The 22,854-nt window shown below is 39.2% G+C and overlaps 1 protein-coding gene across 1 annotated transcript in view; it reads right to left on the bottom strand.

Annotated features, from left to right (window-relative positions):
- FXR1 (FMR1 autosomal homolog 1) overlaps positions 1-22,854 on the bottom strand; it is a 40,897-nt gene that overhangs the window by 7,057 nt on the left and 10,986 nt on the right. Inside the window, exons 3-12 of the mRNA XM_082487211.1 lie at positions 19,601-19,694; positions 18,283-18,354; positions 15,404-15,552; positions 14,850-14,943; positions 13,831-13,947; positions 13,563-13,733; positions 5,536-5,614; positions 2,905-3,014; positions 1,847-1,933; positions 889-1,096 (exon numbers count right to left, since the gene is read on the bottom strand). Of these exons, the coding sequence (XP_082343337.1) occupies positions 889-1,096; positions 1,847-1,933; positions 2,905-3,014; positions 5,536-5,614; positions 13,563-13,733; positions 13,831-13,947; positions 14,850-14,943; positions 15,404-15,552; positions 18,283-18,354; positions 19,601-19,694 (1,181 nt within the window). The remainder of the gene's footprint in view (positions 1-888; positions 1,097-1,846; positions 1,934-2,904; positions 3,015-5,535; positions 5,615-13,562; positions 13,734-13,830; positions 13,948-14,849; positions 14,944-15,403; positions 15,553-18,282; positions 18,355-19,600; positions 19,695-22,854) is intronic.

The following is a 22,854-nucleotide window of genomic DNA, read 5'->3' as shown; positions in this document are numbered from 1 at the left end:
GGTATATAAACAAACTGAACAACCCTTCATTACAGTTTAGTCAAACAATTCATTGGGAAATAGTAAAAAACATCGCAATCAACCTGACCAACATGGCATGATCCTGGAAGCTACAGTCAGTGACAGACTAGAAAATCCAAAAGAAGAACTTGTCGGATTTTGTAATAGAAATGAGCTACATGTAGATGATCAAGAATAACTTACTGTACTGAATCAACAGATTTTTTTTTTCCTGTTTACTGGAGCACCTATGTTTCTTTGAAATTAATCTATATTCAGCTGCAGACTGTCTCCATTTGGGGAGCTGCTGCTGAAGAAAAACGGAATGTGCACACCTCTAGGGAACTGAATAGCAGTTCCTCTGTAATTTAAAAATATATCAGAAATCTCACTACATCTTAAACAAACCAGTTCTGACCAAATTAAAAAAAAAAAAAACAGGATTTTTTTCTCTCTCCATTTTAAATTATTTTGCTTTAGTTTTCAAAAATACATTCATAAGATGGCCATGGTCACAGACAAGCACTTATTTTTTCTCCTCCTCAATCAGAGGAGATAATGCTAATTCCAGATATCTTTTTTCACTTATGTCTCCTAAAAAGCACCTGTAGCTCTTTCTCTTTCCCAACTTTGTATGATGTAACTACTACCATTGAAAGACAAGATCTCGCCAGAGTTCTGTTTGCTCATTTTTTCAACTTAAAACTTAATTTCAACAAGAATGTAAATCTAATTAGGTATTTTGAGCTATGTAAAAAAAATAAAATGGCAATTCTAAATTTTCAACCCTACCTTCACCCAACTATGCTGAACACAAAGAAATCTAGAGACCGTTATGGATTCAAAAGTATACCGAGGACTTCCCAACAGATGCTCAAGAAAACTCACCGTAACCAGATGTGTAATTGGGGCCCCTGCGGCCTCTCCCTCTTCCGCTGTAGGATCTGGAACCTTGCACGGAGGAGAGGGTGCTCTCATCAGTGGTGTAACCCTTTTCTTTTTCAGGAGCTCTAGCGGAAGAAGGTCTGAAACCCATACCAATCTGACGCAATTGTTCATCAATCTGGAGTCTTTCCAGCCTAAGTTGTTCTACCTCCTACACAACAGGAAAAAAAAATATTGCTGATAAAGAAATGTTCTTTCCCCTCACAAAATACCATCATCGATCCAGTCCCCTTAAAAATTAGCATTCCTGTAGGAGAGTTAATACCACCTTGAAGGTGACTGCAAATAACGGAATTCACCTCCGAGTTCTGCAATCTCTGAGTTTCAGAAGAAATCCAAGATCTTTCTCTTAAATTACCATGCTGAAAGACTGTTTTTAGGACTACTATTACCCTTTTTAACTATGCTTTTCTAGTCAAACCACAGCTTTTCTACTCAAATTTTAAGAAGACCAAACTGACAAAATAACATGATTCAATTTCATTCATTAGTTCTGTTAAGTCAACACCACAACTCCATAGAAAGCCAGCTAATCTAAATGGGTAATTGTTCTAATACTACATAGTATTAGTGTGATACTATTAAAAATTCCATCCTACCCCAACAGAACATTAACCTCAGAACAACAGAACACTAACACAGACAAGAAAAGCTGTGTGTTACTCCTCAAATGCCACTTAAAACAGTGTTCTTTACAGTCCAGTCCTTTCAACACCAACAGTACTGAGTAACCATGACCTCCGTAACACCTATGGGCAAGGGGTGTGTTGAAGGCACCAAACCTTAAAACCTGATATACAGAGGAACAGTTTGTCAACTGCAAATACAACCAAAGTTGTTGCTCAAAAATTCTGTTACTTAACCAAAGTTACCTCTACAGATTCTTCTGAAATTCACTTACCTTTAGATATGCGATGTGGTATTCTAAAAGAACTTGGACATTTCCAATGCTTTCTTTAGTACCAACAAATACAAACGGTACCATTCCCTATAGAAACAAAATGTCAAATCTCATTTTCAGGAAGAACACTATCATCACAACAATGCTTTCCATTTAAATTACAAAAAAAAAATAAATATCTCTGCTTAAATTATAAAGGCGAGCTAAACAAGCAAAGACAGTAACCGGATCTTGGGCTAGACAGATGCACTGGAAATCGCTCAGACTGGGGTGAGGCTAGGGGCTTACATGTTACAGACTTAAGACTGTCCAGCTCTCCTAACAACCTATTCTGGCAGTTGAGGTAACTTGACATAGTGTTTATATTCCCCCATGCAATGCCACTGCTGTGCATGTTTATCACAGTGGGTGTGCAGAGGCATCCATAGCTTACCAAAGAGTGTCCAGTGGTTAATTAAACCAACTGTACAGATGAAGCACCTTTAGAAGATTTTATCTTATGTCATTATATACTTAAAAAATGTGAACACTATTAACCCTATCAATCTCAAATCAGTTATGCAGCTAAAGTACATATAGGAGAAAGATTAAAAAAAAAGAAGTCTTGCTTCATCAGCAGACATCAGCAGAAAATCTTTCTTGAATTGTTTCATATAAAATTTACTGCAATACACCAGTCCGAAAAAAAAATTACAAATTGCTCTCTTGATATCAGAGAAGTTACAGAATTTGCTTCATTAAATAATCCACAAGCATCTATCCTAGAAAACCACAGACATCATGTTTTTCTAACATGGACATCACCACCATTACAGGTTGGCCATGGAAAAAAAATGCAGAGGCTGTGAAGGATGTATGTATAAACTGCAGAGTAGTGCAGAGAGCAAACAGTGATTCCACTCCCATGCCGTAAGGTAGCACTTTAGCTCATTTGAGTCATGTCCCTGAAATTCTCAGTTTCTGCATCAATTTTCCTACATATTCTTTCTTAAAAGATTTCACATGACTGGTTTTGAAAATAAAAACCTCATCATAGGAAGAAAGAATGAAGTACTTACATCTTCACGGGGCAGTTTATTTTCATTATCTCCTTCAATTCTCACCCTGACGACTCCAGACTTGTCTACAATCTCCTGAATCACTTTTCCATTTTTTCCAATAACTTTTCCTTCAGAGGGCAAGAATGGTTAATTTTGCACCCATGTGCAAAATATTTTAATGGGTTTCTTGATATTTTAAATGATGTATAACATAATTGTAACAACCACCTGACTCTCCTTTACCATTCATTTTATTTCAAAGTTTTCTCCTGCTTCAGAGGTACAAAAAAAAAAAAAAACCAAACACAAAGAAAAGCCCACTCTGTGCCAGAAGAGGTGAAAACTTCCAAAATTAAACTATGCATATGCATAGAATGACAAGTATTGATGAAGACCACCACTACACACAAGTTTCAAACAGAATCAGACTAAGTAAAACGGCACAAAAGTTTTGCAAATCTCTATTTTAAATTTATATATCAAAATTATTTGGACCCCCTGACTCCACATGTACCCTCATCCAATCTTCCCTGGCATTTTGACAGGCATATACAATATACATTTGTTGGGAGCCTCTTAAAAGTAAAAAACTACGTAATTGTTTTCTGAAAATCAATTTTAACTTTACAACAAACGAGTATTACCCAAACTTCCCATATTATCTTTAATATTTATTTTGACATCATGTGTGATATCTAAACCAAAAGGTTCTTCAGAACTTGTATGTTTAAATCTCAAAAGTGACTCCTTTGCTCCCTTACTAAAAAACACTAGCTCTTCCTTAAACTACAGTTATGCAGAAACATTTCTTCATCACAGCTACAGGTATCTGGCAGTTAAAACATTTATGGTTACATTATGAGTAAAGGAAGGCAGAACCTCTGAAAAAAGGGTGTAACAGCCAAAAGCGTGTGACCGAATACTCCATAAAGAATGTTCTTTACAGCAGATATCAACATGATCAAAGTAAAGTGTAAAAAGTATTCAAAACTGTTTCACTTCCTCAACAGTTGAAATAGCTCAGCAAGGGGGTTTTTGTATCTTTTTGTCTTAAAAAAACATGCTACAGCCAATCATTCTGTATACCTACAATTTCATTTCGCACAGTGATCCTGTTACTACTACTAAAATAAGCCACACTCATTATAGTGTCAAACATTTTTCTATGGCTAATGGTTAGCCAGTATTTGGGAAAAAGTCCTCAGTCCTAAAGAGCTTCAGTAGCTTAAACCGGCAATTCAGTAGACAGCACTTTTCTCTCTTGGTACAGGAAATGCATTGGGCATAGTACGATACCTTCAAGGTATTAATGATCACTACATTACTTCTAACTTGGGTGTCTTCATAAAGTGTAGCTAAATGTCTGCTTATGTGATTTGGACAAGATGCCTGCCTTTGTCATAAATTGGTATTGTAATTGTTTAAAAGTAGCACTTCCAATTAAATGCGCTACTATGACTAGTGCCATGAATCCTATATGGGTACATTCACATTAAGTAGAATGCTATCCAACCTCTGCCAAAACCTCAATTTGTAAAACATTATATTTCAAGAAGTTCCTTGTTTCAACTAGGTTTGCTGAATGAGATTACAAAAAAAAAAAAAGCGTTCATGTACAAACTAACAATTAATTTGCTGAACATTAAAACAAGCTTTAACATTCAGTAGATGAGAGAATCAAGTTGCATCAGATAAATAATTTGCAGAGGCCCCATTAAAAAAAAAACAACTAACATAACAAAATGCTACATCTTAACCTGCTCAAGTTGTAAAACCTTGAAAGTCTAATTTTTAGGGGCTTGCACATGAATTATTTAAATGATGCAGCCTATAATATCCAAGCTCTAAGCCCAAAACCGTAAGAGGTAAAAGGACAGCTTTTAATTTCTGCTTTGGATAATCCAAACTGCTGTGGAATCAGGTCAAACACCTGTACTTGTAACGCTCCCTTATACCTGCACTGCCTGTGAGCTGGGAACACAGAGCCACCAGACTCGGAGCACGAGCAGCAGAATGAGGGAAATGGAAAAAGCAGCCTGTGAAGGCTGGACTAAGGAAAGACGTGTTTTTCTCTTGCAAGGGAACAAGAGATCAGCCCCACCTTTAGGCAGCTTATGATACAGAAACTACCACAATACGCATTTACAAATTCTGGGAAGCTACCCCTTCATAAAACTGAAACATAGAAAAAGGCCCATTTCTAGATTGATCATGAGACTGACAAGCACTGCTCACTGATACAGAGCTCCACACCATCCAACCACCACCTCCACCAAATCTGAACCCAGGCGAAAGCAATAACATGCGAGATGTCTTGTGTCAGTCTTTCAACTCAACTGCAGTACTTCCACGTTAAATTCTGGAATTTAGTTTCAGCACTTCTAATTAGTCAATTTTACTAGAATCTGATCTTCAAACGTTACTGTTAAATTAGATAGTACAAGTCTGTAATCGAACCATTTTAAGTGTTAAAATCCTGACAAAGTATTGAACAATGATACATGTAATTTCTTATTAATTCCCCAATACGTATAGTTTTAAAAGATTAAATCACATTCTACTTAAATGGAAAAATCAAGTATTTTGCTGGCATCTAAATTTTCATGCGGATTAGGCTCCCCTTCCCCAAGTTTTAGCAGTATTACATACCAACAAGATTTCTGGGAACTTGAATAAAATCCTCCACAAACTCCAAGTAACTTCTAGCTTTTTTTACTGCATCAGCAGTCTGGAAATGAATTAAAGAAAAAGGAGTTTACTTGTGAATGTAATATGTTAAAAATAAAACCTTGTAGCAACAGCTGCAAGCCTTCCAAACATCAAAACTATTTTCAAAAAGAGAAGAATAGAGACAAGATTAATCTAGTTTTGAAATAAATGTTAAAGAAAAATAATTGAGTAAAATGCCCAGAAACAAAATTCAGTAGCAAAGCATCAGTAATGAATAAAACAACTTTTCCCACGCTATTTCAAGACATTTCAAAATATTATCTGCAACTTATTACAAAAAAAACCCAGACATAAAATATCTTACAAATATCTTGAAGCAGTTTCTGGTAGACATTATTTGGGAAAAAAACAGCTAATTACTTTCTTTTTCTCCAAAATCAAGAAACAATTTTCAAATCTAGAACTCTTTTATAAAAAAAATCAATACGATAATTATCACAAAGATTCTGTACTGAAAAGAAATAAATTCGTGAGAGGTCCTACCAGCATTCACAGGAACTTCAGCTTACAAGAATACTATGTTAAAAGAAACTTTGGATGATGTATCTTATTTCACCCGACATCGCAGTGCATGAGTAGTTCGTAAGTCTACGGGCAAGCCATAAAACTATAGAATCATAGAATCAGTGAGGTTGGAAGGGACCTTTAAGATCATCAAGTCCAACCATTAACCTACCCTGATAAAAACACCACCACTCCTAAACCATGTCCCTAAGCACCTCATCTACCCTTTTCTTAAACACCTCCAGGGATGGTGAATCCACCACCTCTCTGGGCAGCTTATTCCAATGTTTAATAACCCTTTCAGTGAAAAAATGCTTCCTAATATCCAATCTAAACCTGCCCTGACATAACTTGAACCCGTTTCCTCTTGTCCTATCACTTGTCGCCAGGGAGAAGAGGTCAGCTCCCATCTCTCTAAAACCTCCTTTCAGGTAGAGGGTGATAAGGTCTACCCTCAGCCTCCTCTTCTCCAGGCTAAACAACCCCAGATCCCTCAGTCGTTCCTCATAAGGTTTGTCCTCCAGACCCTTCACCAGCTTTGTAGCCCTTCTCTGGACACGCTCCAACACCTCAATGTCCTTCTTGTAGTGAGGGGCCCAAAACTGAACACAGTACTCGAGGTGAGGCCTCACCAGTGCCGAGTACAGGGGGATGATTACTTCCCTAGTCCGGCTCACCACACTATTCCTGATGCAGGCCAGGATGGTGTTGGCCTTCTTGGCTGCGTGGGCACACTGCTGGCTCATGCTCAGCCGGCTGTCCACCAACACCCCCAGGTCCTTTTCTGCCAGGCAGCTTTCGAGCCACTCCGCCCCCAGTCTGTAGCGCTGCATGGGGTTGTTGTGACCCAAGTGCAGGACCCGACACTTGGCCTTGTTGAACCTCATACCATTGGCCTCGGCCCATCTGTCCAGCCCGTCCAGATCCCTCTGCAGAGCCAATCTACCCTCAAGCAGATCAACACGCCCCCCTAGTTTAGTGTTGTCTGCGAACTTACTGAGGGTGCATTCAATCCCCTCATCCAGATCATTGATAAAGATATTAAAGAGAACGGGCCCCAGCACCGATCCCTGGGGGACACCACTCGTGACTGGACACCAACTGGATTTAACTCCATTTACCACCACTCTCTGGACACGGCCATCCAGCCAGTTTTTTACCCAGCGAAGAGTATACCTGTCCAGGCCATGAGCAGCCAGTTTCTCCAGGAGAATGCTATAGGAAACGGTGTCAAAAGCCTTGCAAAAATCCAGGTAGATAACATCCACAGCTTTTCCCTCGTCCACCAAGTGGGTCACCTTGTCATAGAAGGAGATCAGGTTTGACAGGCATGACCTGCCTTTCACAAACCCGTGCTGACTGGGCCTGATCACCCTATTCTCTTGCATGTATCGTGTGATGGCACTGAGGATGATCTGCTCCATGACCTTCCCAGGCACCGATGTCAGACTGACTGGCCTGTAGTTCCCTGAACTCTATAGTTTAACCTCTGCGTTTTCCTCTAAACTGCTTTGGAAGCATCCATTGCTTCCCAAAAGAAACTGTGCTACCATCAATATAGTCAACAATATAAATTTATTTTGCAGTTTTTAACGTCATTTTTAATGTGCAATACGCTCTTACATTTCCCAGAGGGCCACATGAGGAAAAATGGGGAAGGAGAAAATGAATTTTAAGACTTCTGTGTCTCTTGACAGCATCTAAAGATTCTGTCACCTGATAGAGACATTTCCAAGGCTGAAGGGCAATCTCTCCACAGAACTTTACAGGCTCACTGTAAGCAGTGACTTTACAGCTTTTTCCATAAGAAAGGTGTACTGATTTTTCAGAGCAGTCTAAATAAAACAGCCATTAGAAGTTCTCTCCTCTATGAAAATTCTGTTCTCTTGTTCAGGAATCAAGAGAACAGAAAGAAAACAACAGAATCAGTCACAGAACCTTTGCTTAACAGATAGGCCCGTTTTGCACGCAAAGTCTTCATACCAAGTACTGTTTGCAAATACACATTAATCCTCAGTGAATGAACGCTGCCAGAAGGACAGAAGCAGCTACTCCTCCCAAGGCTTGCCCACCACACAGCCCACTTGTATTTTCAGGAGAGGGACTTGCTGGAGAAAGGCTGGGTGGCTACGTTTGGAGGCTACGCTCAGAGCACGGTGCTCTACAGGAGAATCTGGCAGCCGTCAGACAAACAGGGGATTCAAAGGAGTAACAACACTGCAAGAAGGCACAGGAACGTGCAGACACAGCACACCAAGCCTGTTTAGAACTGACTACAGGTGGGAAGTCTTCTGTTTTCTCTACAAAAATTCTTTTGCTTCTGTTTCTCTCCCATCTTATGCTTGACTGGAAACTAAGCCTGAATTACACATACCTTCAGCAAAACTCTCTCCTTAACTGCAGGCGAATGACACTACTGCAACCTGAACTCTACAGTGATCACTAAACGGTGTATGATACTAAGGAACCTGTCCCAATCATGTATCACCTCTGCATTGCAAGTAATACTACAACCAAGGCACTCTCCTTCCAGAATGTTGGTTTCTGACCACAGTTCATCTACAATGTTTTCCAAGATAGGACAGTGTCAGTGTCACTAACCAGTGGAGACGACTCCTATAAACGTTCTCTTATAGCTTTGTTATTAAATGACAGAAATTAACTGACAGTTAATTGAGGCTATGAAGATGCTTCAAATTAGCAACAGCAAAAGTGTAGAATTAAGGAAGGAATATCAGCATCTAGTCAGCAATGACAGCTTTTGAGCAGTTTCCATTTTACACGAATGCCTCTGCCCTTCCATCTGTCATTTTTTAGGCAATAAGTGAAATGAGAGTACCACCAGCTCTTGCATCTTTCAAAGCAGGGAATTCCTAGAAGAACAAAAAATTTATAAACTTCTATTTCTGGCTGAGGTCAAATGCGAGCACAAGAAACATGGGCTAACTGGATTTCAAGAGAATGAAACAAGCAATCAAGCATGGAAACCAGATGAAGAGGAAGTTGTTGCAGGGCGTAGAGGCTATGCTGCATACTCAGTGCAACTGCTAACATGATCCAAACTTCAACACACATTAGCAATTTTTCACCTCCAATAGACTCTACAAATAGGACACAATTAACTACAGAGTTCACAATATTCTGCCTCAGAGGTATGTTTTTCAATTCTTTCCCAAGTAAAGATGAAGGAACAGTGGCTGCTTTCACAGAAGCAGTGTCAGGATAAAAATATAAACAACTCTCCATCGTCTTTGAACAGTCATGGAGAACAGGAGAGGTGCCTGAGGACTGGAGGAAGGCTGACATCACTCCAATCTTCAAAAAAGGCAAGAAGGAGGACCCAGGGAACTACAGACCGGTTAGTCTAACCTCTGTCCCTGGGAAGGTAATGGAGCGACTCATTCTGGATGTCATCTCCAAACACGTTGAGGAACAGGAAGTTATTGGAAGTGGTCAACATGGATTTACCAAGGGTAAATCATGCTTGACCAATCTGATAGCTTTCTATGATGTTATAACTGGTTGGCTGGATGAGGGGAAAGTCGTGGATGTCACCTACCTTGACTTTAGTAAGGCTTTTGACACTGTCTCCCATGACATCCTCATTAGGAAGCTGAGGAAGTATGGGCTAGATGAGGTGACAGTGAGGTGGATTGAGAGTTGGCTGCGGGACAGAACTCAGAGGGTTGTGATCAGCGGCACAGAGTCTAGTTGGAGGCCTGTAACCAGTGGGGTCCCCCAGGGGTCAATACTTGGTCCAATTTTGTTTAATATATTCATTAATGACCTGGATGAGGGGACAGAGTGTATCCTCAGCAAGTTTGCTGATGATACCAAACTGGGTGGGGTGGCTGACACCCCAGAGGGCCGTGCTGCCATCCAGTGTGACCTGGACAGACTGGAGAGCTGGGCAGAGAAGAACCTAATGAGGTTCAACAAAACCAAGTGCAAGGTCCTGCACCTGGGGAGGAAGAATGCTAGGCACCAGTACAGGTTAGGGGCTTACCTGCTGGGAGATAGCTTGGAGGAGAAGGATCTGGGGGTTGTGGTAGACAGTAAATTATCCATGGCCCAGCAATGTGCCCTTGTCACCAAAAAGGCCAATGGAATCCTGGGCTGCATAGGGAAGAGTGTGGCCAGTAGGTCGAGGGAGGTCATTCTCCCCCTCTACTCTGCACTGGTGAGGCCACAACTGGAATACTGTGTCCAGTTTTGGGCTCCCCAGTTCAAGAGGGACAGGGAACTGCTGGAGCGAGTCCAGCGAAGAGCAACTAAGATGATGAAGGGCTTGGAGCATCTCCCTTATGAGGAAAGGCTGAGAGAGCTGGGACTCTTTAGCCTGGAGAAGAGAAGGCTGAAGGGAGACCTTATTATGGCATACAAGTATCTAAAGGGTGGGTTGAAGGAGGATGGAGCCAGGCTCTTTTCAATGGTTCCCAGTGACAGGACGAGGGGCAATGGGCACAAGTTAGAACACAGGAAGTTCCGTTCAAAAACACGGAAACAGTTCTTTACGGTGAAGGTGACATAGCACTGGCACAGGCTGCCCAGGGAGGTTGTGGAGTCCCCTTCCCTGGAGATTTTCAAGACCCGCCTGGATGCAGTCCTGAGTAATGTGCTCTGGGCAATCCTGCTTTAGCAGGGGAGTTGGACTAGATGATCTCTAGAGGTCCCTTCCAACTCTGATGATTCTGTGATTCTGTGAACTGCGAGTAACCGCGGTTCTCCAATGCACCCATACGCATATCTACACTTTGCCACAAGCACTCAGGACTTTTGTGCGAGCACAACCTCTATGACTCATTCACACCCCAACGTGAGATAGCACGTAAAGGCGATCTGGACAATGTATTCTCTGTTCCTTGCAGTCAGTAATTCAAAAAAGGAAAAGAAAAATAATTTCTCTCTCTCTCTCTCTCAAAATCAGTGTGCCAATGGATTAAAAACCTCAAAGAATTGCAGTTACTAGTAACTACCTTTCTAACTTTGAGTGACAGTCTACACGTCCATTCACGCTTTGGTTACTTCACACAGTAGCCCATACAATCAAGACACGTCCAAGTTACCTGAAGAATATTCTTTATATATCTATTCTTTGATAGAAAGAAATGCAGGTTATTATTCTAAACTCAGCATTATACCTTTTGCAGCGGGAAAGTTTCAAATGAGTGTCAAACGAGAACTGTATGGCTGTGGATTTTAGGGAAAATGTTTTGTAACACAGCCACTAAGGTAGGTCTAGTGGCTACACACTGGTGGAGTGCACTCCTATTGCAAATGGTGGATCTGTCTCAGGAGTCTCACATCAGTTTCTGGGACAAGGTTTCAAAAGTCTCTCCAGCTCTTTTAGACATTCCCCAATGGAAAAAAAAACCCAAACAACAAAAAACAAACCTCAAACCAAAAATACCACGGGGAGTCATCTGAAAAGCCTTATCTCATGCAGATAAAGACAAGTCCTCCTAAGCCATGATAGGGAACAATGCTTTTTCCATTGTGATATGAGTCTTTTTTCAAGAAATAAAATAAAAGGCATATTAGTCTCCTAGTTTACATGGAACTGAGCCATGAAAGCTCCAAAGGAAAAACGAGTTTTCTTGTTGTCTCCAAAGGTAAAAAGCCAGGAAGGATAAGGTCTTGCTACTCTTCTATCCAAAGGAACGGCTATCATACAGTTAAACATCTTAAAAAAAGTGGCAGAAGATGGAAGAAGCTCAAGTGTTAGGAATTGCAAAAGAATTTAATGCAATTCAATTTTACGAGTAATGAAGGTCTAAGAGAAGCTTTCCTATTTCTGATAAGGCTCTCCCTTGCTGGGGAAGCACAAGATTTCAAAAGTAGGGACAGCCACTCACTGTCCAAGCTCTGAAGTTCACAATATTGTGGTCTCTGTAACAAGCAGCAGTTCAGGGAGAAGTAGAAGGGTCTTGGAATCAAAGTGGTCTTGACCAGACAAAGAAAAAGTACAAACAGCATCCCATACAGTTTAGCTTCCTTCTAATCACATAGATTTCCAATATTCTTTAAAATTTATCTTTCTGTTCCTTCCCTCAAAGATTCTGGCCCTGAACAAAACTGAACTTTTATTTGTATGCAAAATGTTAGCTATGGGAGACCCTACAACCCTGACTACAATGTCAAGGACACCGGATCACAACTCCCACATATCTCAGAGCCTAAAACCATCTGCCTGTGCATTCAGCCATTAGGGCCTGGCTGCTCGCCAGCTTCACCCAAAAAGAGGCAAAAAGAGTAGACAAATATACCTAGATGCTGAAACCCTTGTCACATGGAGTATTTAGGTTGCCCAGCTTTTTTAGAAGCAGCTATCACTTCTAGGAAAGACAAGACTAGATGTGTCTAAAGGCATTTTTATTTAGGGGGCATCTGGTATTTATAATCATTGCTGTGCACTACTGTAAGAGGCTGGTGACAGTCATAACCTTTCCACAAGTTTCAGCATCACATCCTTCACATTAAAGAGATTGAAACTGGAATACACCAGACATTCTATGGTGTTTGAACTTGTCTAATTCTTCTTCATGAACTACGAGACGTGATTTACTATTAGTACTAGGTCAAAGAAGGATCTGTTGCCACCCTGACACCCTGGAAGTGTTCAAGGTCTCCAAAAAATGGACACAGAACTTCAGAGATACTGTGGAGTACAGAAGTTCGTCCTCCCCTCAGCAGTATCAACTTCATCTGACCCCCGAATCACAACCAGCTACTACTCCTGACATGCATAGAACATAATTCAAGACCACAGATTCCTGAATGGGATAAAAACCCTCAAGAAATGTGCTCCCAGAGCCCTGGTGACAGTGGCATCTTTGTCACTACTCTTCTGCCTCCTGAACAGACCATTGTTTTGTTCCAAAGACCAGCTACATTTTAAGGCACTTGTGAGATTTAAAGCACATCAGTTAGAGTCACACAAATGGAATTAGCATGGAGCAAACCAGCATTATTTTGCCAAAGCCAGCATTACATTTCCAAAATAAAAGGGCTAGAAGCAGCAGATATATGCGTTAACACATTTGGCTAGGTCAGAGGAGCAGACACCACGCAGCAAAGCCCACATCAACTACAAAGAGAGGAGGGGGAGAACCAACAAGAACAGCAAATACAGCCTGAAGGAAAAAAATAAATAAATCTGATCAAGTAAAATAGAAGCAAATGATACTTCTCAGGTTGACCAAGATGTACAGTGCAGTTACAGTCTGATTAGGACAGAACACGTCTTATGGAAGTCACCACTGCAATGACATCTTATATTTCAAATACACAAAGTACAAGCTGCCATAGTGTAAATATGCATACAGACACTCAGATGACTACTCAGATATTTCCAGTTCTTAGTTCTGGGTACAGCTCTCACCACTCTAAAAGCAGATACAGAGTGAAATGCTCATCAGATTCATAAAAAGTTTTCCCCTTACCTCTCCATAGATTCTGAAAGTACCAGTATCCTCCTCAAGTTCAATGGCAGTAACTCCTGGAACCTTTCTGGCTTGCTGTATGTTACTGCCATGTGTTCCTATAGCAAGTCCCATTAAATCTTCTCTGACTACAAATTCCTCATGAAATGCTGCAGCAAGCTGTTTTGTGCACTGAAGGGAAAACAAAATAAGACTCATCCACATGCACTCAATGTAATGTAGTTATGTGCTCAATTTCAAGCAACAAGTATTACAAAGTATGGCTTACTTCTAAGTGTTTTGTAGCTTCTTCGTTTCTTGACATAAGCATAAGTTTGGTACGAATGCTGCGCAAATGCATGTCACTCAGTATATTCACTCTCTTCACTGTTGCTTCACTGGCAGACTACAAAAGAGAAGGAAAATGAAGTTTCATTTTTTAAGGAAATACACATTTAAAGGATAAATCAGAAACCTATTTAAACTAAATCATGAACAGAATCTAAGTTTACAGTACTTACGTGGACATTAGTCTTCCTTAAAACAAAGCATGAGAAATTCAGCACCACCTCTACAAACCAACAATTTTCTGTTCTAACAGCATATTTTACACTAAAGATTTTGCTGCTGGATATACACAGTAACTCTTTCCCCTTGATGTTCCCCAAACCAACAAATTAAACATCATTCTACCATATACATACTTGTCACTCACTGTCTGAACGGCAGAGCTAAGGAAATAAGCAAGGAAAACACAATTCTGGAGAATGAGGTTCAAGTAGATAATATTAAGTAAACAGAATTGTGAAGAGAAACTAATGCTGGGAAAAGTCGACATAATAAGAGAAAACTGTCACAGAAGAATCTGAGTGAATGAATTGTTCTAATGGCTACACTGAACTGGTGCAGTTCTTCACGTGGAAACCCAGCTGTAGGTCAAAGTGCACAATGTGATATGGTACAGGGGGAAATCTACTGCTCCAGAGCAGAGCAAGCTAGAGTTAGCTTTGAGCCATCTGCACAAATCAGTGAAATGGCACTCAGTTGTGGATGACAAAAATCATAAAAACAATGAGACTAAAAGCTGCTCCTGAATTTAGGCCATATGCAGTGCAGTACTTGTAGCCCCTCCAAAAGGCCTGCCCCCAAAGATAAAACGTAAACACATCTACTTGTATTAAATCTCTCACAGTTTCCATAGCTTGACAAGTTAAACCATTTTCCATACAAATATACAGCTGGCTATATACTTCCCATAAATAACATACTGAAAATTCATGCACCATTTACATAGAAATAATTACTTACCAGTATTATTAGTTGAGCAGTTTCAGCATGATAAAAAATTCGACATGCTCCCACAGCTTTCTTGAAATCTTTATGTGCATTTTCATTAGCACACCTAAAGAGACAAAATGATTGTTATTTCAACAAGCTGCATTAAAACAGAATATGTAATATCATGATCAGAACCAAGAATGTTTCAAAAGTTTATGGCAAAGACTGTTCAGAAACTGGTAACATTCCCATTCTCATTAACATGGTTCCAGTGCTTATTTCTCTGTGGACTCTATGCCATCGTGTTTTTTTGGCAAGTCTCAGTACCAAAGGGCCACTGTGAGCGTATCACCTGTAAAAGTCCAAAGGAAGACCTGAAGCTCCCATCTCAGAACTTGCTTTTTGTCTCCACCCCAAAACCTCAGCAGGGACCCCAGTCAGCACTTTCCAAACCAGCTACTGCAGCCACAGCCACCCTTAAAGTTCTTCAGGGACCTGTAAACTGGCCTCTAAAATAGAAGCCAAGTAGTTTTTTCCCCCCTCAAGCACAGTAAATGCCTTATGAAGTGTGCAGAGCTACTCACGCATCTCTCAGATCTTCAGGAACGTCCACTGTGCACTTGAAAAATGTGTTCTTTTTGACAGTTTTATTTTGATTCACAGGTCGGAGTCGTTCATAAGTGACAATTTCATTGTAAGTGGCATCACAAGCAGCATATTCAATGACATAAAACTATGGAAGAATTTTTTTAAATGTTAACTTCAGTAAGGAGGAACAACGACACAGAAGCATTACCAGCATCAACAAGAAAGCACAAAATATGAATATATAGACTAAAACATAAATCTGAGTTGATACAATGCTACAATTCTACACAAATGAGCCTGGACACATTTCAGTACCCATCTGGTACCTCCATGAATTCAGGGCACTGTATCAGTATAATTTCAGTCCCCCACAAGCCCATCCCTCTTCAAATACCTACTTTAGTCCCATTCAAGTTCCAAAATTCAAAATGTTTACTGTAGCTCTTATTCAGCATGGTTGCACCACTGGTCAGCACCAACTCTACAGACCAACAATTTTCTGTTCTAACAGCATATTTTACACTAAAGATTTTGCTGCTGGATATACACAGTAATATATGACCACTCTTTATTATTCTTACTCAGCACCTCTCCTATGAGGAGAGGCTGAAAGAGCTGGGGCTGTTCAGCCTGGAGAAGAGAAGGCTCCAGGGAGATCTTACTGCGGCCTTCCAGCACCTAAAGGGGGCCTACAGGAGAGCTGGGGAAGGACTTTTTACTAGGGCATGTAGCGAAAGGTCGAGGGGGAATGGCTTTAAACTAAAAGAGGGCAGGTTCAGATTGAACATTAGGAAGAAGTTTTTCACTTTGAGGGTGGTAAGGCACTGGAACAGGTTGCCCAGAGAGGTTGTGAGGCCCCATCCCTGGAGGTGTTCAAGGCCAGGCTGGACGTGGCCTTGGGCAACCTGGTCTAGTGGGAGGTGTCCCTGCCTATGGCAGGGGGGTTGGAACTCGATAATATTCAAGGTCCTTTCTGACCCTAAACCATTCTATGATTCTAAAAAATACCTAATAGAGAAGCAAACATAACTCATTCTTCACAGAAACACCTGCTCTGCAACAGTAAAAAAAAAAAAAAAAAAAAGGCAAATCCACCGATTCAACGTGCAAACTACCTGTGAATCATGTAAGATCAAAAGGAAAATAAAAATACCATTTGATACACATTATCCCAAATTTAGGAAGGCAAGAGAACTAAGATGATTTAATAGTCTACTCCTAAACTTCCACCCAACACACACAAATATAAAGAAGCTTGTGTGCAGAGCACCCCTGAAGCCTGGCTTTGTGTTAGGGATGCAGCCTTCTCCTATCCTCACTTCCACCTGTATGCAATTTAGGAACAGAGCAGTACTTTCTTCTCTTCCTCTCTCAAAACTGGTATCTGCTTTTGTTACCACACCAAATTTACTCAAGTATCAGGAAAAAGTAAACCACTAATATCGTGACATACCCTCCCACAGGCTATTTTCCAATTTTTAGTTTTAAGTTTAGCTTAGGTATCATCCTAATCATATAAAGCTGCTTTGAAACATATCACAAAACAAGCTAAGCAATGAAAAATAAACAGTAAACAGACAACTGAATTTAAGAGAACTACTACTGTATGCTTTAAAAAATTAACTCCTATAGTTAAAGATAATTCTGGTTGTCAGAACAATCACAAAGCTAACAATCATTAGATACATGGTTTGTTTCTGAATTTCACATTTACTTTGAGGAAAAGATTTGAATATGGAACCATGTTAAAGACTGCACAAAGAAGCCAAAATTGAACTGTGAGGGCTTTTTGGGGGGGACAATTCTACAAAGTAATTTGACAATGCTGTATAAAGACAACAGCCATCTGAGGATGAAAAAAGTTTTTTTATTCCTGTCAAAAATACTAGAAAATTAAGATTTGAATAGAACTGCATTTAAATTCAGAATCAAAATATTTTCTTTTACGACTTTTTTTTTTTAAATAATCAGCATAGCACAGTAACTGACAGTAAAATTCTAAATTTCTGTGACATGAGAGAAGCAGATTAGCCACAAATGACAAACACTATCATTTCAATCAGTTTGTTTCCTTTTCTTGTTTTCTTAAAAAGCTCTTCATCCACAATAATGAAGACACAATCTTCCTTTGATAACCGTTCACCACCACCTTGCCCTCACAGAGCTCAGTAGCAGTTACTACTTGTTGAGAGTTTTTAAACAATATCAGAAATTGAATATTTTTTTTTCCTCAGCCCCATTTCCTTTGGTTTTAGGAATCTAATACAGTGGAAGCATCAAAACATTTTTCCTGCCATTTCACAAAATAAAGCTTTAATGAGACTGTATCAGACACCACCATAGCTCTACGCACCCAAGTGTCTGAATCTACAACTTACTCTGCAGCTGCAACTCTAACAGTCAATGTAAAATAGGGACTTGACATATGTAAAAGCAAACCAACCAGTGTCCACTACACTCAGTAGAAATGCATACACAAAGAAGAACCCACAGCAACACACATCAACAGCTACAGCATGCTTAATTTATGGACTTTAAACAGACTTTAATCACAGGTGAAGCATACTGCTTTACTTCATTTTTAGCACCAAGTTCAATTCAGAAACTAGGTTTATTAGAAGTCCTGTTCTTATGTATGCATACAGCCCTCCAAGCAATAAAGTACTAATAATGGAAATTACTTGCTCAGCTATAAAAACACAACCCTCAGCTGTGTAATGCAGAATGGGTCATTCCAAAGTGACCTCAGTGTGTAATTCTGTTTTGTCATGTTTTTGTATCTGTAGTACTTTATTGATAGTTTTTCTGAAGACCTTTCATATTTACTCTATTTAACGTAACAGCATGAAACAAGTAGGTTTTAAAAATAATTTACCTCTCCTTTCATCATTCGAACTTTTGCCAGCCACCAGCCACAAGGTTCTTGGTCATTTGCTCTAGAATAAACCTGAAAATGAAAGTAGTAAGAAGCATTCAAAAGCACATACAGACATAATTCACTTGCCTGAACATTTAATAAAGAAAGAACATCCCAACTTTTCCAATTTTCATTAAAATGGAACAGTATTCCACATGAAAGTAATTTTTACATAAACTATCCAGGCACGTGCTTCTTGCACAAATTTTTATTATTTTGCACTACAAGTACTGTGAACAGATTTCCTTTAGAAATTTCTGTTGAATTGTCAGTAAGACAAAACCTTGGCTCAATGCTTATTCAGGGGCAGCTCCTCACTAAATCCAAACATTGTCTTCACACTGAAAGTTCACACATAGAAGTAACTCCACAATTAAGATTTTTGTTGTGTCCTTGGCTTGCTTGATACAGCTAGGACTACTGAAATAAACTGTTATCATATGACTACACATTTCTTATTTAACACCTGCTACCAAGTTAATGCAAGATCAGATACAGAGCAGAAGACTTCAGCAGCTTTCATTTTCCTCATCTTCTGTGATTTTCATTTACTCTTTACACACTTCTGATACGCCAAAACCATTTGCATGCAGACTAAACAGTAAGTTTTGCAATAGCAAGCAGGTAGAAAATAATTCTTTACATTTAACCTCTAACAAAGCCAACAAATAACATGTATTTCAAATAAAATAACAGAAAATCCCAGCACCTATACTACATTGTTTCTATGATTTCTAACCCAAAACCATAAAGGTATCCTAAAGAAACTCATTACTTAGATTTTAAGGAAAGTAAATTAATAAAGATAATACAACAAGCTGGGAACACAACATGCAACTTTTAATTTTCTGGTTTAATGTGTCATTTCTAATTAACACTGTTTCTCTGTAAAACAGTATAATTCACACAATTTCCTACCAGATATTTCATCTGGTTTAATACTCTTGCTATTGGAAGAGCTTTATTACAGCTTCACATCAAAACATTACCAACAGCTCCATTTAAGGTCAAAAATGAAAATTACCTAAGTTTTTTTTTAATTCTGAAACATTCTCAGCTATTTTAAAATTTAGTTTCTGAGAAAGTTCCATTGGTAGCTCTGTGAAAAAAAAAAAAAAAAAAGAAATGTCACAGTTTCACTGAAAGCCTAGTAAATCCACTACTAGAGACATGCTCCATTTTAAAACTTCACTTTGCTAATGTACTTACAGTCATCATCACTGCCTCAAGCGGACAATCAGTTATGTATCAGGACAGTTCATTAGGATAAACTCACCTCCACTTCATCTCCTTCGCCAATTTCTTTCTTGATATCAGGGGGTGGTGGTAATCTGACTTCATTAAAGGGTACCTGGCGCTCTGGTTGCCAACTGAAAGTTGAACAGACATTACACATTATTTCTATAATTTTCCTGTTGTTTTCTTAGCTTTATTTTTAGAACTGAGTTTAGTTAAAACTCACTCTTTTCGTATTATCAAGTCTGTTTCTTCATTGCTAGAAAGCAAACCTTATAAACAAAGGAACAAAACAATCCCGTCAACACAAAAATAGTATCTGGGAAGATATTTAATAACAAAATGATTTTTAAATTAACTGAAAAATTTAACTTGACTAGGTTCAATAAATGGCTTTCATAAAACCCCCACTGAAAATATTATTAGAGGAGGTACTTACATTTCTACTGTTTGAGTCATAAAGCCTTTTTATACAGATGTAAGCTTATCTTTACAGTCCACCATGGGCTTCATCCATTTCTTCACCTCATACTTAACATTCCAACTGCTTACCATCAATGTTTGAAGTAGTCCAGGAAAATCTGACCCTGATCATTAACAAAACTTTACATTTCTACCTACAAACTTGTTAACACTCCCTAGTAAGTGTCTGGCAAACCGTTTCAGTTCAAAATACACCTTTTTATCTGTTTATCAATACCAATTACTAGGCATATAAAATTAAAATTTTAGCTTGTCACACAAAAAGGCTGGTTTTACTGTAGCTGGTTCTCAAAGCATTTTACTTGTAGAAGCGTATGTTTTAGGTGCATTTTACAAAGACTACTAGACCAATTGCCATCCTCTCTGTTCTCCTGAAATTCCTTTTCCTTCTTCTCTGTGAATGTCACAGAATACCATCAGCTGTTCCTCACTCTTTTAGTCAGAAACCCAACTGAAGGCTCTCCACAGGTTGAAATACCCCCCCCCCCCCCCAAATCTTATTAACTTAGAATAGCTGAGGGACTTTGACAATATCTGTCAAAGCATTCCTATGTTCATCATTAATGCCCATCTTAATCAAAGTTCACATCAGGTACAGCCAGGATGCAGAACCCACTTGTAACAGTAAGGATTTCTGCAATTAATTTGTTCTGCTTACTTCTAATACAATGCAGACAGAACAGCCTAAGGTAGCAGAACAAGTCTCAGCATTAAGAGCAAAGAGTACCTCTGCAACTTTCTACAAGACAGACACAATTCTATGTTTTCTCTGAAAAGACAGCTTACACTCAAGTACCTCACTTAATAAAGATATGCGGTATCCCTATAGTTTTGCTCTAGCCATTATTATACACTTTATTTTTCTTTTAACAACAGTGGAACTTCAAAAAACAAGAAAAACCCATTAAGATTATGGATAGCTTTTCCTGAAGCTGGATGGTATTTTGGCCATAAAATGCTATTTAAATCTTATTCTGTTTCTGAGAAATGGTGAAGGGGGATGACAAAAATCACTTGCAATTCAATTGCCCTTGTTGCCACTATAATAGTCCCTAAACTCAGGGTTTGGGTTTTTCTGTCCCCTCCCAAACTTCGAGAATTTATTACTCTCACAGATGCAAAGGCAAATTGTAATACTTGAGGACAAAACACATTCCCTAAATTATAGGGTATATAAAACCTCAGTTTAGAAACAGTACAAGCATAACAATAACTGAACGCAAGAATCAAAAACATCACAAACTCAAGTGAGCTACTTAAAGTTCTCTTGAGAATCTGAGCTGTGCCTTGTAGTTAAAGAATCTAGCAAATGGGAGCTTACAGAAAGCTATAAACCCCTCACAATGAGATACTATGATTGAAGACACCTTGTACCTTCAATAAAATCTGCTTGAAGTAGCAGTAGGTTAATTTTGGTTCCATCTCTAATCATCTAAAGAACTCCATCCACTAGAAGTGGATGGGCCAATAATGACTTACCCCTATCAGCTGCAAGATGTTTTGGTATTTTTTAATAAAACAGTGGAAAAGTGCACAGAATGCTCACTTCTCAGAATACGAGCAGTCAAAGCTTTGATGGCAAAAAGTCAAAAATTGGAGTATCTCATTGATGAAATGCAAAACAAGATGTTTTAAGAAATGACTTGTGTCTGGCTATACATTACCTAAGAGGATCTGACAGAACTGACACCTAATAGTCAGAAGGATTATCCCAAATATCTGGTACAAACTACAAAAAAAGGAGGTGCTTGCTTCTTACAACGGAGAAGTTTTTATTTCAAATGGCTGCTTCAGGCTCCAATGGGCCTATACAAAATTGCACCTCAAGATCTAACTTTCTGTCTTATACAGTAATAAAAGTTTCCAGTTCCTGAAGCTTCTGCGTTCATTCTCCGTCTCCTTACCTCCAAAAAACATGTCTTAAAAGAATCAAGGATATCTGCCCAGAGATTAATTATTTCTATGACCACAAAATCTGCATTAGCAGTCTGTGCTAATACACCAACTTTGGGAACCTTACAATAGCTGTAGATAAAGACTGATTAACAATAGCAGAAAATGCAAACTGACAATTTAGACTGCCTTTAGCCAAGCAGATGCGTCTACTTAGTTGGTGCTGATCACTATCACAACCGAATGATGCACTCAGGAGAGGACGCTTGCCAACTTTGATTCTACTAAAGCCCTTACGAACTGAACTCAGTAAAAAGGGTAATAATTTATCAGATTTACAACACAGAGTAATTTGACTAGAACTGTGTACACACTTCCTAAAAAACCTATTTTTGGTCAACAAAACACTTGACGTATGTGGTAGCCCATCCTTTTTGGAAGAGGGCTGCTGCTGCCGCCAGACTTTCTGTAAAACACAGGGACGACATGTACACTAAACAAATGTCTTTGCCAACAATTAGACCCCTGCTGTGAACCACAGGCACTTCCTTTAGCTTACTTGGTTTCTGATGTGAAAATACATACTTTGAAGGCAAAGAGCCTCCTGCCTTAAAGAAAAGTAATATGGATGTTGGATATGAAACTGAAAATGTGTCACATCTCCTCAGACCATGGATAGCATGAAGGACCCAATTTGTTTTTTCCATTTGTTGGGTTTTGGGGTGAGGGTATGAAAACCTAGAAGACATAACTTCCATAATCACCTCAGCAAGCGTTAGTGCAAATTATGGTTGCCACCTCATCTTCTAACGATCTTCCGTAAAGGAAGGGCTAGAAAACACAGGTTAATAGAAACAAAGACTGGACTTTGCAGGGTAAACCTAGGATTACTTCTTTCTACCCCTAGGGTTTATTTTT

Source organism: Vanellus vanellus (assembly GCF_965231255.1).
Source record: "Vanellus vanellus genome assembly, chromosome: 8".
Classification (NCBI taxonomy): domain Eukaryota; kingdom Metazoa; phylum Chordata; class Aves; order Charadriiformes; family Charadriidae; genus Vanellus; species Vanellus vanellus.
This window is presented reverse-complemented; position numbering and strand designations above follow the sequence as displayed.